This window comes from Neodiprion pinetum, chromosome 3 (assembly GCF_021155775.2).
Source record: "Neodiprion pinetum isolate iyNeoPine1 chromosome 3, iyNeoPine1.2, whole genome shotgun sequence".
Classification (NCBI taxonomy): domain Eukaryota; kingdom Metazoa; phylum Arthropoda; class Insecta; order Hymenoptera; family Diprionidae; genus Neodiprion; species Neodiprion pinetum.
Window position 1 is genome coordinate 11,964,602 of NC_060234.1, and position 14,308 is coordinate 11,978,909.

Consider the following 14,308-nt stretch of genomic DNA (forward strand, 5'->3'; position numbering starts at 1 on the left):
GATTCTATCCCATAAACGTTGATTCGCAAATTATTCAATCTGTCAAACTTTTTCACATTATGTAGAGTAGCAGGGAATTTGATACCCGTACAGTCCAACTCAGAAATATAGCGGCGATAATGGCTAGTCCTATCGGTGTTGATGTTGACCGGGTGGAGGGCTGCTGTGACGGACCAGAGAAGGCATTTTTCATCTTTGTTTTTCACTTTCACCACCGCTCTCCTCCGCTGAATATCCTTGGGCAGCTCAACGAATGTCGAAAGCCCCGCGGCAAGCGGCTGGTACCGGTTGATGTTTACGACAGTATTGAAGATCTCGATCATGCTCCACCCAGAATCGCGTCGTTCAAAATCTTCAACCTTTACAAGTAGATCGTTCCTTGCCTGTGTGAACTAACCGTCTATACCGTTCGAGAGGAGGATCGCGGTGTTGGAGGTTTTGAAGCTTTTAACTTCTTCCGCAATCCCCTCGTGCTTTATGTTTTCAAATTTGCACGATAATGTGAGGTTAACCTTCACATTTCCCTCCTCGCGTAGTATCAGCCTCGATCGCTCAACAACGATTCGCTGCGCGTCGTCCAAAAAGGCTTCCAAATTCTTATGCCCGAGATTTGTGACAACTCCCGTTCGGATTCGGTTGGCAAAAGCACTATCGACGTCGTCCCACTGTACGCTTGCAGGACTGCCGATATTAGCACCCATCACTACGGCGTGCTGCTGCTGCCGCTGCTGCTGTCCCTGCCGCAGTTGTTGCCGAATCTTTGCTATCCAGGACTGTACGAGCGTGATTGTATGCTGGATTTGCAGTTTCATCCCTATTCTCGTTTTCGGATGCTTGGAAACATCACGCAGCAATTGAAGATTATCCATTCCAACGCCAATTCAGTGCTTGAAGATGTTGTCATTCTCCTGCTCGGGATGCATCTCGCCCAACAAATCGTGTGCGTTCTCCATCATTTTGACGAGATCTGAGTATATTTCAGCGGCCGTGACTTCAACGTTGATATAAGCAGAACTTTGTATAACTTTTGACTCGCACGTATCGTGTAAGACTGATAAGTCTGCATCGGATGCGTTGAGCTTATATATAGGCCGATAGATCGCAAGAATTTAAGTGTGATGGTGAGGGGTCCAAGCTTTGTACCATCCCCGCCATCAAAGAATCAAGAATTTTTATGATAAACAGGTCTGAGCCTGCACACACCAACCCTAATCAGCGTGGGACATGTGATGGGAAAAATCGGTGAACGAAAAGCAGGTAGCGAGCAGTGTTTGGAGAGTGCAATGACTAGGAGGAGAAGGAGGAGGAGGAGGAGGAGGAGGGGGAGGAGGAGGGGGAGGAGGAGGGGGAGGAGGAGGAGGAGGAGGAGGAGGAGGAGGAGGAGGAGGAGGAGGAGGAGGAGGAGGAGGAGGAGGAGGAGGAGGAGGAGGAGGAGGAGGAGGAGGAGGAGGAGGAGGAGGAGGAGGAGGAGGAAGCGGAGGTGGAGGGTGTTTGGAATGGCGGTGATGGTGATGACGAGTGGGTAGAGGTGAATGTACGGGAAGTGGGCATTGAGTTTGATAATGATTTTGACGGTTGTGAAGACATACACATCAGATTCGGTTTGCTTCTGGATGAGATCGATCAAATCCATCAACTGCTGGGAGACCTCGACAGAGCTGACGATGATGGTTATTATTCGAACGAGGATTGGTGTGTAACACCACATTAAAATAAAATTCTAGTATCTTCCATACTTTCGTCGTATCACTCATTTTGAATATGTGGAAACTTTTTTGGGTTTGAGATTTATCATGCATATAAATGACGAGTGCAGCAGTATCAACTTTTCTATTTCGGTTTGCTCTTTTTACAGATTTTTCATCACGAATCAATTTTGAAAAAAATGACATCTCATCCCCATTGCGAGTATGATTCGAGTGATGATTATGATGACGATTGGGCAATCGTTGATTGGGGTGAGGATGAGGAGGCTGAGGACGAGATAATTATAGGCTTTTCCGGAGCAACTCCTGAGTTCTCGCTGGAGGAGCTTCGGGACCTCATTGAGGACGTGCGAGCTGCTCGATTGAGGCCAAACAGCTAAAATTATATAAATTATGGTGATACACGTATGGACGTTATTATAGAAAAATGGGGAGAGGAAACTATAGCTATAATTATAGATGCCGAAAATACCGATGATGATGATGATGATGATGATGATAATGATGATGATAATGTTAGCGAACAGGATAACGATAATGATCTTATGGATTATTTTGAGGAATAAACCACGCTAAATTCGCAATTATTGATTATATATTTTTCACAAGTAAAAATTCATAACATTTACATTTGTATGACAAGAATGGGTGAAAGTTATAAAGATATATATTTGTAATGTATCCTATTTCTAGATTATAATTTTATCGAATAGTAAATTTTTTTAATTCTATGTATCAGCTATAATATAATTGAGATTAATTCTATTGAATATTCTACATATAAACTCGAATATAATTGTATATATTGTAATAAATTCTATTGCTATTTTGGTAAATATTGTCCATATTATATATACACACGATTGCAACCTAGACAGTCTTTAATTAGAGGATTCAGTCCATCCACTATATCGCCATTAGGTCTTGGTGTATAATGTGTGCTACATCTGCGGAAACTTGCGATGACGTAGTCGATTTTCATATTCTCTGGTAGTTTATCCCACGCATCATTGATGGAGTTTGATGCGAACGTGTAGACGAATTCTTTTGGCAAACACGCTATATCCTCGGGTCTCATCGCTCTCAAGTCGCCCAATTCTTTGAAGAGGTAGAAAGATTTCTCGAGAGAAGCTGTACATTCCTTAGAATACCATTGCTGCAGACGTTGAACGTTTTCCAGCGCACAATCATACGTCGGGATGTATTTACAATTAAGATTTACCCCAATCGAGCCTTCTTTCATATACTTCTGGAACTTTGCGTTTGGGCAGTTTCCATGATTGAAGTCATGCCGGGGTACTGCCTCCATAAACTTCAGTTTTTCCAGTGTAGGGGGTACAACGTGCAAATCTTCCATATTAATAACTTGCGGCGTACCGTTGAGAATCTCCGTCAACCATGTTTTCTTCTCTACTCCTTTGACGTACACGTAGCACGCATTTTCAAACATTTTTCTCACAATCTGAGTCACATCCTCGTGAGTTTTGTCGCCAGCATTCCATGATATTCCGTGTTGATTGTCAATCAGGCATTAGTAGCTCTACATTCATGTGGAAAAAATTGTTTGTATATGAACCTATTAACCGTTTCTTTATGCGCACGTATTTTATTTATCTGAATTATTTTATTTGACATCAATAAATATGCACTTGCTGAACATTAAAGTTAAGCAATTGAATCAAAGAAACATCAAATAAATCTTGTTATTTTTTTTACAGAAAGAATTCGTTTCTTCAATCTAAATGTTTATTCTATCACTTTTAACAAAATCGTTACTTGATTACGATACATTTTTTAGTCAGACGGAATTTGTACCTCGTTAGTTCAGATAAAATCGTTACTTGATTCAGCGAAATTCTTTGATTTGTTGGAATACGTATTACTTTAATTCGAATAATATAGTTACTTGAAGACGCTAAATTTTTTGATCGGTCGGAATACGTATTACTTTGATTCAAATAAAATAGTTACCAGAATAAGATAAATTTTTTAGTTGGACGGAATTTGTAGCTCGTTAGTTCAGACCAGACAGTTACTCAATTCAAATAAATTGTTTGATCAGTCGGAATACTTACTTTTTCAATTCGAAATAATCACATGAATAAGATAAATATTTTAGTCGGACGGAATTTGTGGCTCCTTGTTCAGATAAAAGTTACTTAATTCAAATAAATTTTGTGATCAGTCGGAATATGTACTTCTTTAATTCGAACAAAATAATTACTTGAATGAGATAAATTTTTTAGTCGGATGGAATATGAACTCGTTGGTCCAAATAAAATAGTTACTTGGGTGAAATAAATTTTTCGATTCGGATCGAATATACAGCATTACCTGAAATAAAGTAACGAATTGTTTGAAATACACTTTTGATTCAGATCAAATAAAAAAAGTGTTTTGTGCTAGCGCCTGATATACGTATGCACGATATGTGTGTAGAAAAGGGAAAATGCATGTGAAACTGTGGCCCTATGGACAAGGAAAACTTTGAGCGTAGGGCTACGGCGTCAATCCTCACAGTCTCCGGCACCTCCTATTTGACTCCGCTGCGATACAAAACAAAGATTTTTTTTCGCTGTAGGCCTGTGGCAGCATCAGTCTTCGTATTCTCCTGTCAATGTGGTGTCGTCCACAGTGTTGCAGGAATTGGAAACTGTGACCGCCCTAATATTGAAAGAATCCAGAGAAAACTTTGTTTCTAATAATCTCACCATTTAAATGAATAAATCTTATCTTCAAGTCACCTTAGTGGAACTTATTTCATTTAAAAAATTGATCTCTCAAAATGTTCAACTGATTAATAGTAAGCAGTAAAATAAAATGGAGAAGAAAAATTTCGTGCAGTCAAATAAGATTTAGTTATTTAAAATAAAGCTCGATAAAAATGTGTCAGTAGTTGAATAAAAAACTCAGTCATGAATATTATTTGGCTGAATTGAAATTTCATAATAATAACTATACATTCACTTCGCGATATCCTAGTATAAGTTTGTTAATAGAAAATACTCTTTTCTCAGTGTATATTCTCTGAATGCAGATACAAATGTAGTTTGCATGTTTCTATGTACTTTCAAGCTGCGTATAAAGGGGATTAACATGAAATGGCGGCAACTTCGCATGTTTATTATACCTACATAAGAAGCTATTTTCATTCGATTAATAAATGCGTAGTTGCTTGAAGAAAAATATCTTTCTATTCAAGCAAAATTTATTTAATGTGGTAGAAATTTCGGTAAAACGAATCAATATATCATTGCCCCAAATTAAATTCTATTTGGGTAGATTTTTAGTTGAATCCGTGTAAATTGAGCCGAAGTAAATTTGTGAAAACCTATTCCAAAAAAATCGTAAGACAATAGCGGCAATATCCAGTTTGTTTAATGAATCTACAGCCCCAGCTACGTTTCATATCCGCGTGCGTCTGAATCGAATATACAAGCTGGAAGTGAGCATTATGAATACGATATATAAAATGTACTAACCTTGAAATATTGGGATATATTCTGTCAATCCTCGGCCGGTTAGCACTGTTCGGGTTTCTTCGTCCATTGTTCTCACGGAATTTTGTGTAGAAGACCGTGGCTTTTTCTATATTCTATTTGAGACACGTGTCCACAATTGGTTGATGCGTAGCTCGGTCTCCGACACGAACCTCATCCCGCCACGGACGAAACAGGAAAGAAAGACATTTCCGGATTACCGAGTCACGCGCGCTGCCGAGCATGCGCATTCGTTGCTAGGCGCCTTGCGTCGACACATCGCGCAGGGTTCGCTCACTGAACTCTGTGTTATCCGCCGAAAATAAGGGTGGCGCTAGAGTAGCGAAGGATAAATTCTAAAGGAAGCGCCAAAAGTAATAGAGAAATTGACAAGCAGCGACGAATTTCCGCTTTGCTTTGGCGCACTTTTTAAATAACGTAAAGTCGGAAAGTACCTTGATGATATGTAATGAATGTATCTTTTACAAGCCATGTTGAAACACTTTCTTTGCATTAAATAGTAAAAGTAATATAAAATGAAAATAGAAGGCAGATTCGTTTACAGCGATCAAATTAACAAATGTGTAAAGAAATGAGTGTGAACTTAGCAGATATTACTGACATTTTTAAATTATTAAAAAAGCAAATAAAAAGGTAATAAGTGGAAAAGAAAAAAATGCATGTTTAGAAAATTAAAAATTTAGTATGTGCATTTTTTTTAATTTCAATTTTGTAATTATTTCCTCAGTTTATTTATTTTTTTGAAATTGTTTTGTCTGCCAAATTCACACTCATGTAGATGAAATGATTATTTTTTGAAAATACATTTCTGACAATTGAGAAATCATTATGTGAAAAATTAGAAGGAACTATAGCAAAATATGTAAGTTTTATACCACAATAAAATCACAGATATGTTTCACAGAAGTACACAAAGTGAAGGAATAATGAATAATTATAGGATTTAGATAATATAACAATAATATTTTAATGACGCACAAATAGCTGTAGAGGCAGCCCAGGAAAATATAGACTTACTGCGAACAAATAACTGACCCACGGAATAATGAAACAAAAAAATTAAAATAGAGAGAATTTTTTTTATTTTACACCAATAATTGACTCTATTTGGAAGAAAATAACAGTTTCTCGAATCAAATGAATCAATCTCTGGCTCGAATAAACATATATGTGATCGAGGAATCTGTCTCGAAGAATTATTTATTTTTCAGAAACGAGTTTTTTATTTAACGCCAATAATTGACACTACTTGAGGGAAAATAACATAATCTTGATTAGAATTAGTCATTAACTGGCTTGACTAAACCTATATGTGATCAAGGGATCCGTTTCAAAGAATTATTCATTTTTCGGAAAGAAGATTTTATTCGACGCCATTAAGTGACACTATTTGGGAAGAAACAACATTTTTTTGACAAGAGGAAAAATTAATTCAGTCCGAATAGAAGGATTTCAAGTAAAGAGTTTTATTTGTTAACACTAAATTATTATTTGAATAGAGTTTTTGAGTTGGCGTAAATAGATGCTTCTATTTGTTGTAAAAGGTCTTTCACTTGATCAGAAAAGAAAATTCCTTCATTCAAGTAAATGTTTTTCGAACAGAGGGTTTCATTTGAAAATGACAAACCATTTTTCTGGGTGTAGAATGAACTACATGAAAGTGAGATGAAACTAGTTCCTTTCATGTTTTTTTTTTTTTTTGTTTTATTTTTATATTTTTTTTCCTGTTTTATTTATGATTTTTGATTTTTGACCTTATTATTCAATTTTGAATATTTTCTAAGCTATTTTGTTACTTTATTGTGCTTCATGGTACTTTTGATAATAATTATCAACTTTTTCAATGCATGAAAAAAACATTGCATATCTTGCAATAATATCTTGTTCGCTTATCATGATTTTTCGTACTGCAATAGTCGCATTTTCTAAAACTGTCCCTTAAACCTGGAAGATGTTGCCTCTGAGCCTTTCCAACTGTATCAAATACTTTCGGCTTGTAATTCTTCGATGAAGTAATTTTTTTAGGTCTTCCTCGTTTTGGGTGCTCCGGGAACCCTACTTAATGTTCAAGTACTGCTAATCGAAATTTTTTGAGTGACACGTCTTTGTCTAGAATAAGCATTTTGAGTAAAATAAATGCGTTTACTAAGTACAGTTACATCAATGAAATGAAAAAAAAAATACGAAACCACCACTTTTCAGTCTTGCGGTTGATTTCATAATATGATTTAAGCATGTCCGCTCTATCAACACATTCCATGTCGGTGTTGTAGTCTTTTGCCATTTTTGGACAAGTAACAGTTTTCAAAGTACCACCCCTTTGTCTCCTGTTTGTTGTAGATACAACGGAAGGGTTATGAAAATTTGATAAAAAAAATACTGACTTCTTATCAATCCACTTCAACCATCAAACACCCTTGTACGAAGTTCGGAGTTCACTATCCCCTGGTGACATTTCTTGAGAATATTTTTGAAGCTTTGGTAAATCCGTCCGATCTTTTCCCAATTTTCCAGACACTAGAATTTCATCTACTAATAAACGTGTCATTAAATCTACAGAATTAAAGTAATTATCAAAATAAATGTGATAATTTTTGTGTACCAAAGCACAATCCAAATCCTTGACTAATCTTTTCCCTAAAAGTTTTTCTGATTTACCGTTTATTTTTCCAGTGTAGATTTGAAATTCACAAACAAATCCATAAGCATCAGCTCTCACCCAAAGTTTCGCAGGTAGAATTTATAGCTTTCTTTAATGGTCTGAATACAGATCGATCTAGAGGCTAGAGCTTATGAGAACAATGGGGAGGGAACGAAAGCAAAACTATTCCGTTTTATTTGCAAAAAGCCAATACACTTATGTGAATGTGCGATGGGTGGTTATCCAGCAGAAGTTCTAGAGAAGACTTCTCAGAAATACTACTCTATGCGAATTAGAAGTTAGTTATTTTTTGAAAGTGTTTTAGTAATACAATGAATATTTCGTTTTGCATCCAGTCTGATGGATTACCTGCTTAAACCGAGCAAGTTTTCATAAACCGGCCTCGAGGGAATACGCAAAGGTTTACTGCAGACGGCAGTGCCCTGACTTATCGTGTGCCACATCTCGGTACTATTTTATCTGACTTCTAAACCGTAGTAACGCCCGTTTCGTCAACGTTATCTATGTTCTGTGGCTGAAAGTGATGACAATTCGGAACCCAAAAGAAAAGTTAAATTCCATATTCTATAAAGTCTAATGATTGACTGGTGGCAGGGTATGGACGTTAGCGTAAGCTGACGATATAGTGCTACTAGCGGAGCGTGAAGAGGAGATGGAGGTAATGATTAGGAAGTTAGAAAGGTATATGGATAGAAAAAGGCTGACGGTAAATGTAGGGAAATCAAGGATCATGAGATTTAGGAAAGGAGGTGGTAGAAAGAAAAACATGGATTGGAGATGGAAAGGGAAAAAGATAGAGGAGGTTAAAGAGTTTAGCTACTTGGGGTATATAGTAAAGTGTAATGGGGGACAGGAAGCACACGTGAAAGAGAGAGTACGGAAGGCAGGGGTAGTAATGAGGCAGGTATGGGGGATAGGAAGAAGAAGGTTTGGGAGGGATTGGGAAAAAAGGATTTGGTTATTTGACAGGCTAGTTTGGACGGTAATAGAGTACGCATCGGAGATATGGGGGTGGAGGGAGTGGAGGGCGGTTGAGGCGGTACAGGATAGATTTTTGAGATGGATGTTAGGAGTGGATGGGCGAACACCGGGATATTTAGTAAGGGAGGAGCTACAGAGAGAGAAGCTAGGGATTAGGGCAGGGAGAACGGCATGGAATTTTGAAAGGAGGATGGAAAGAGGGGAGGGTAGCGAGTTAGCTAGGAGATGCTGGGAAGAGATAAGGGAAAAGGTAGAAGTTAGGAGGCAGGGATCGAGATGGGAAAGAGAAAGGGAAAGTTTCTTTACGGAAAGGGGAGCAGAGAGTAGAGCGGTAGTCGCGAGAAGGGAGAGGGGTGAGATGGAGTTTAGGGAAATAGAGGAAAGAGAGAGGGAAGAACAGAGAAAAGAGAGGTGGGAGAAAATAAGGGAATCGAGGTACAACAGATGGTACAGGCTAGTGAAAGGAGAAGGGATACCAGGTTATCTGGGAAAGGGCTGGGGGGAAAGCAGGTGGACAAGGGTGGCAAGATTTAGATTACGAAGCGAGATGAAGGAGGCAAGGTACTGGGAAGAAGAGGAAAAGAGAAGGTGTAGGTTGTGCGGGGGGGAGGAGGAACATGGGAGCACGTATGGGAAAGGTGCGTGGGCTGGGATAAAAGGGGGGAAAGCTGGCAGGAGGTGGTGAGGGAGATGTTAGGTGAGGAGGGGGCGGGAGAAGTCTGGATGAGAGAACTGGAAAGGATCAGGGATGTACGAGAGAATGAAAAAGTGAGAGATGAATGGGAAACGGAAGTCGATTAGGATAAGGACGAATAGGGAATAGAATAAGGTTAAGTAAAGATAAGGATAAAGAATAAGGAAAGGGTAAGAGGGAAAGTAAGGGAATGGCAAGGCAACGGCACAGGGCACAGGCAATCAGAGAATAAGTAAGGATAAGGTAGGATGTAAGAATAGGATAAGAATAGGTGATGAAAACATGTAGAACCATTGTAAAGGGAGAGGAAAATGGGAGTCTTTGTAAATCCAAGGGGAACAATAAATGTTACATACATACATACATATAAAGTCTACTGATCAAGCAGAAAAACACTTAGTATCCTATTTTCAATATTACTTTGTTCCGATCACGCACAATAGCGCCCCTTGTACGTGATTGTAGTATGCCGTAACTGGCGTAACATTGATGAATACGTTCGGACACGTAAACTGCTCCCCTCCCCCCCCCCCCCCGCCCTAATTCGCGAGATATTCACTTTGCTTCAACCGTACCCTATTACAACTGTACCCCCCTATCATGAATAGAATTTAGCGATTGCTCTAATTTAAAGGCATTCAACATATTAAAAGCATTAAGATTTTGTAAACAAGTACAAAAATATTTGGACAAATCATTGATATGTGGTTGTTGAGTCAAATAAACTTGCCATGTGTTTACATCGCCCCAGGCCACACCTGACAAAAGAAAACATAATTTAATTAATATTTTATACAGATGTTTTAATATATTCTCGTGGAATAATGAAATTAACTTACTTAATTTCATGATATTTGAATTGTTTCAGTTGACACCTCATTCCAAGCAGCAGCTATTCAATTCATTGCTTCTTTTAAAGTAATATTTTTAATTTTTCGAAATAAAGATCCTTTTTTTATCAATCGAGTCAGCTGTATATTCCATTAAATGGTGTTTGTATAACAACTTCAAAGGCTGCAAACATCCTTGATTGATTAGCTGAATCGAGGAAATTGTATTAGGTAGAAGGAACTTAACAGTTATACCTTCCGTGCGTACTGCTGTATTATGAGACGAACAATCATCAATTACTAATAGAGCTTTGAAGGGTAGTCCAACATTTTGTGTAGACTTTTCGACAGCAGGCAAAAATTCATTTTCGAACATAGATTTAAACACGACACCAGTCATCCAGGCTATCTTCTGACTCTTATAAGATACAGGCAACGACTTCTCTTTTTTTTTTCTTAACGCTCGTGGATTCCCTGATTTATCAATTATGAAAAGAGGTAATTTACAAGTACCAGAGGCACTAGAATCCGTCATGACAGTTACGGCTTCTTGACATCCTTTCATGCCAGTTGGCGATCATTTTTCTTTTAATACATTGTTATTTTAGGTAATAGTTTATGATAAAAAAAAGTCGACCTTTATCCTCATTAATTATTTGATCAGGTTTCAGTTTTTTTTTTCAACGTAATCTAAAAAATTTTGTTTGAAAGGATCGATTAGTTCGGTACCAGCGGATAACTTTTCGCCACAAATAGTGTTTGATGAGATTGAAAAATTATTCTTCTAACTCCTCAACCAGCCATTGCTAGCAGTAATCGTTATAAGAATTTATTAATATATAAATTTATTCAATTAATTAACGAATAAACATTACACATATTTCATAAAGTACGACGAACATAGCACTATTTCTTTTGTTCTTTTCTTTATCGATATCTAAAACACGAGCCATCATTAAGTTTAAAATTCATTCGTTCATCCATTCCATGTGTAAATTCTTTAAAATGGTGTACATTGGTAAAATTGTAAATAATTTTTCTTCCGTCGATGCACTTTACGTTTGGATTTCACTTTGTTTATTTTGTTGCCTCCTTTTAATTAGTCTCTCTTTAATTTTTATGTGGTTTTTGAAGTTTTTACTTTTTAGTTTCGAAATGTCTATCTTTATTGTAAATTTGCCTTCATTACATATTCGTCGACCTTTGGCATCTGATGTTCGATTACCAAGTCGGGAACCTCCGTACTTCGGTCCTCCAAGAAAGTCTTTGACCAAGAGCCGCTTCATATGAATATATTCGAAATTGGTGAAGAAACACCACGTGTCCCACATCATGGATCAAACTCTCATCCGCTCTCGTTGTGTCCATTTAGCGGGTATATTCGAATCATTACAGCGTGTCTGGCGTGTTAAAAAGTAAACTAAATTTGAATGCTTCGGTCATCATGCTTCATCATGGGTCCAGTAATAGGTACTTCATCGTTGATGAAATACCTTGTTCTAACTCATTTTAATAAATACTGGGACCTCATTGTCTACTCTTTTTTGCAACTTATCTTTCAGTTTTTTTCTACTCAACATCATACAATGTCACGCCATTATTAATAACAGTGAATTAAAGATTATTCATTAAAAGAAGTCCTATTCAACTACAGTAAACAAAACGCATTCAAGGTTATTTTCTATTTTTTACTGTTAAAACTCACTTTGTCGCGGTCTGCGCATACTCTACGCATTGCGCAGTAAAGTAGACGCATTGTCACGAAGAAAGGAGTGGGAAAAGCAATTTCTCCTCCAAAGAAAGGGAAGTTGAATTTAAGTGGTTCGAATATATAGGAGTTCTACTGTAGTAAAGCATACGCGTTATGTGTTTCAGGTAGAGTATATTTCAATGGTCAAGCCGTATGTCAATGAATCACAAAAAAGTATTACATATCATATGGCCGCTATCTTCAAACAATATATAACGTACACATGTAGAAATGGAATTTAATAATTGAAAGACTAATTAAAGTGGTTCTTCCACTAACCAACTGGTTTATGGAGTGTCTCATTCTCTGATAACTCGATCACAAAATACAGTAGTCCATGTATATGAAGTTTCGGAGTCAATTATCGGGAACATAGGCGATATAAAACTATCTTAAAAAATGATAAAGTCTCATCTTCAGACACGGAAAATAAACGCGGTATATTTACTTCTGTATATCAAAATTTTGTACATAACAAAAAATATATATAGGCCATCGCAACTTCTGAAGAAATATTAAATAAAAAAGTGAATAAAAACTTTACAAAACGCATTTGGTCGTGAGCGCTCTAAGGCCTGTAATCAATGTCGTGCTAGATTTGAAATTAGTGATGTAAATAGCACCTATATCTTCCTTCAATTTATCATGTGTTACAACAGCAGATAACAGAAAATCAGTATACTACGTAGATAACGAACGGTCTGATGATGAGAAGGTGAAAGAAGGTGGCGATGCTGATACAATTGTCGTTTTCTAGGGTGATAAAAATTCGCAAGTCATGATAAAACTTGTTACAATTTTTGTAAATTCATTGGTAAACAGCACAATCTTTGTCGTATCAAATTTATGATTCATATCAATTTTGTTTGAGTGACAATTATATGTTTATTTGCAATTTCACATACGTTCTAAGTTGGAACCCACTTTATACGCTCCTCAGCGAAAGAACCACCCTCATAAATAATTTTAAATTCAATTAATTAACATGCGTTTGGTATTACCTTCCCGTGTTAGTAGCCCTCTGACCGAATACTGGTAATTAGAATTTGTAATCATCCTGTATCAATAATTCTACGTTTATTTTATAGCTTACCAGTTTGGAGAATTCACTGGATGAAGAATGTCCTGGATCGACAGTACTGGACACTCGTATATCATTCAAACGTCAATTGGTAAGTGAGCTAAATTCTACATCCATAGGAGTTCGATTTTAAGACAGGAGACTGCATATTCTCGTTCCATAATTCGTCGTATAATCTACTCTTACGTGCATTAAAGCGTGCCTTCCAACTTTGTACACATAATATTGGTTGAAAAATCGGTCATCCATTCAGCGCCGGATTTACCTATAAGCCGCAGAGGCCTAGGCCTAGAGGGGCGTTATCTTCGCGGAAAAATTTGTTCTGTGAATGCATTTCTTCTTCGTTAATCAAAAAATAATTTGTTTGCATTATTTGTGAAAAAAACTCTGTTTATCGTAGGAATAGGTGTTTATTAGTCTGGCTCACTTAAATGAGACATTTTGTAAAAGTTATACATGAAATAAAAATGTTATTGATTAATAATAATAATAACGACGACGACAATAGTAATTATATAATATTGGCAGTAATAATAGGTTTAATAAATTATTCAATCTAACAAACTATCATATCCAATTTTTCCTCTTCAACTCTGCGATAAAGAGGCAGAGGAATAGCCTTTTATTACCAATGAACGTGCAAACTAAACAAATTGATCAATCAATGACATCTGTGACGCCGGATTTTTCCTGTGATACGGTCACCTGGAGAAGTTACCGAGAACTTATCGTATTCATAACAAAATTGGCACCCGCGATAATAACTGCAACAAACTTTACAAAAGACATCGCAAAATTTTGTTGTGTGGCTGGCGTGGTTCACACGCCTCGCAATCTTTATTTTCGATAAGCGTCGGATAACATACTCGGTAGCTCAGTGCGGTTGAGAGGCAAGGGGTCATTTTGAAGAGAGAGATAGATAGATAAATATGTGTTCTTTATGCCTTAGCCTAACAAGGCCTTGAGGCAAGACAAATTATAAAGAAGTAATAAATGGATACAAACATTTTACATGCATAAGGCAGTAACAGTATGGTGTAGTTAAATTAGGTTACAATTAGGGTACAGTAAATGCGAATAGACTTAAACACTAAATCATTGCAA

General features: G+C 37.1%; 1 protein-coding gene across 1 annotated transcript in view; it reads left to right on the top strand.

Moving 5' to 3' along the window:
* Positions 1 to 14,308, top strand: part of LOC124214342 (uncharacterized) — a 474,723-nt gene that overhangs the window by 25,494 nt on the left and 434,921 nt on the right. The window contains exon 6 of the mRNA XM_069134347.1: positions 13,212 to 13,295. Within this exon, the coding sequence (XP_068990448.1) occupies positions 13,212 to 13,295 (84 nt within the window). The remainder of the gene's footprint in view (positions 1 to 13,211; positions 13,296 to 14,308) is intronic.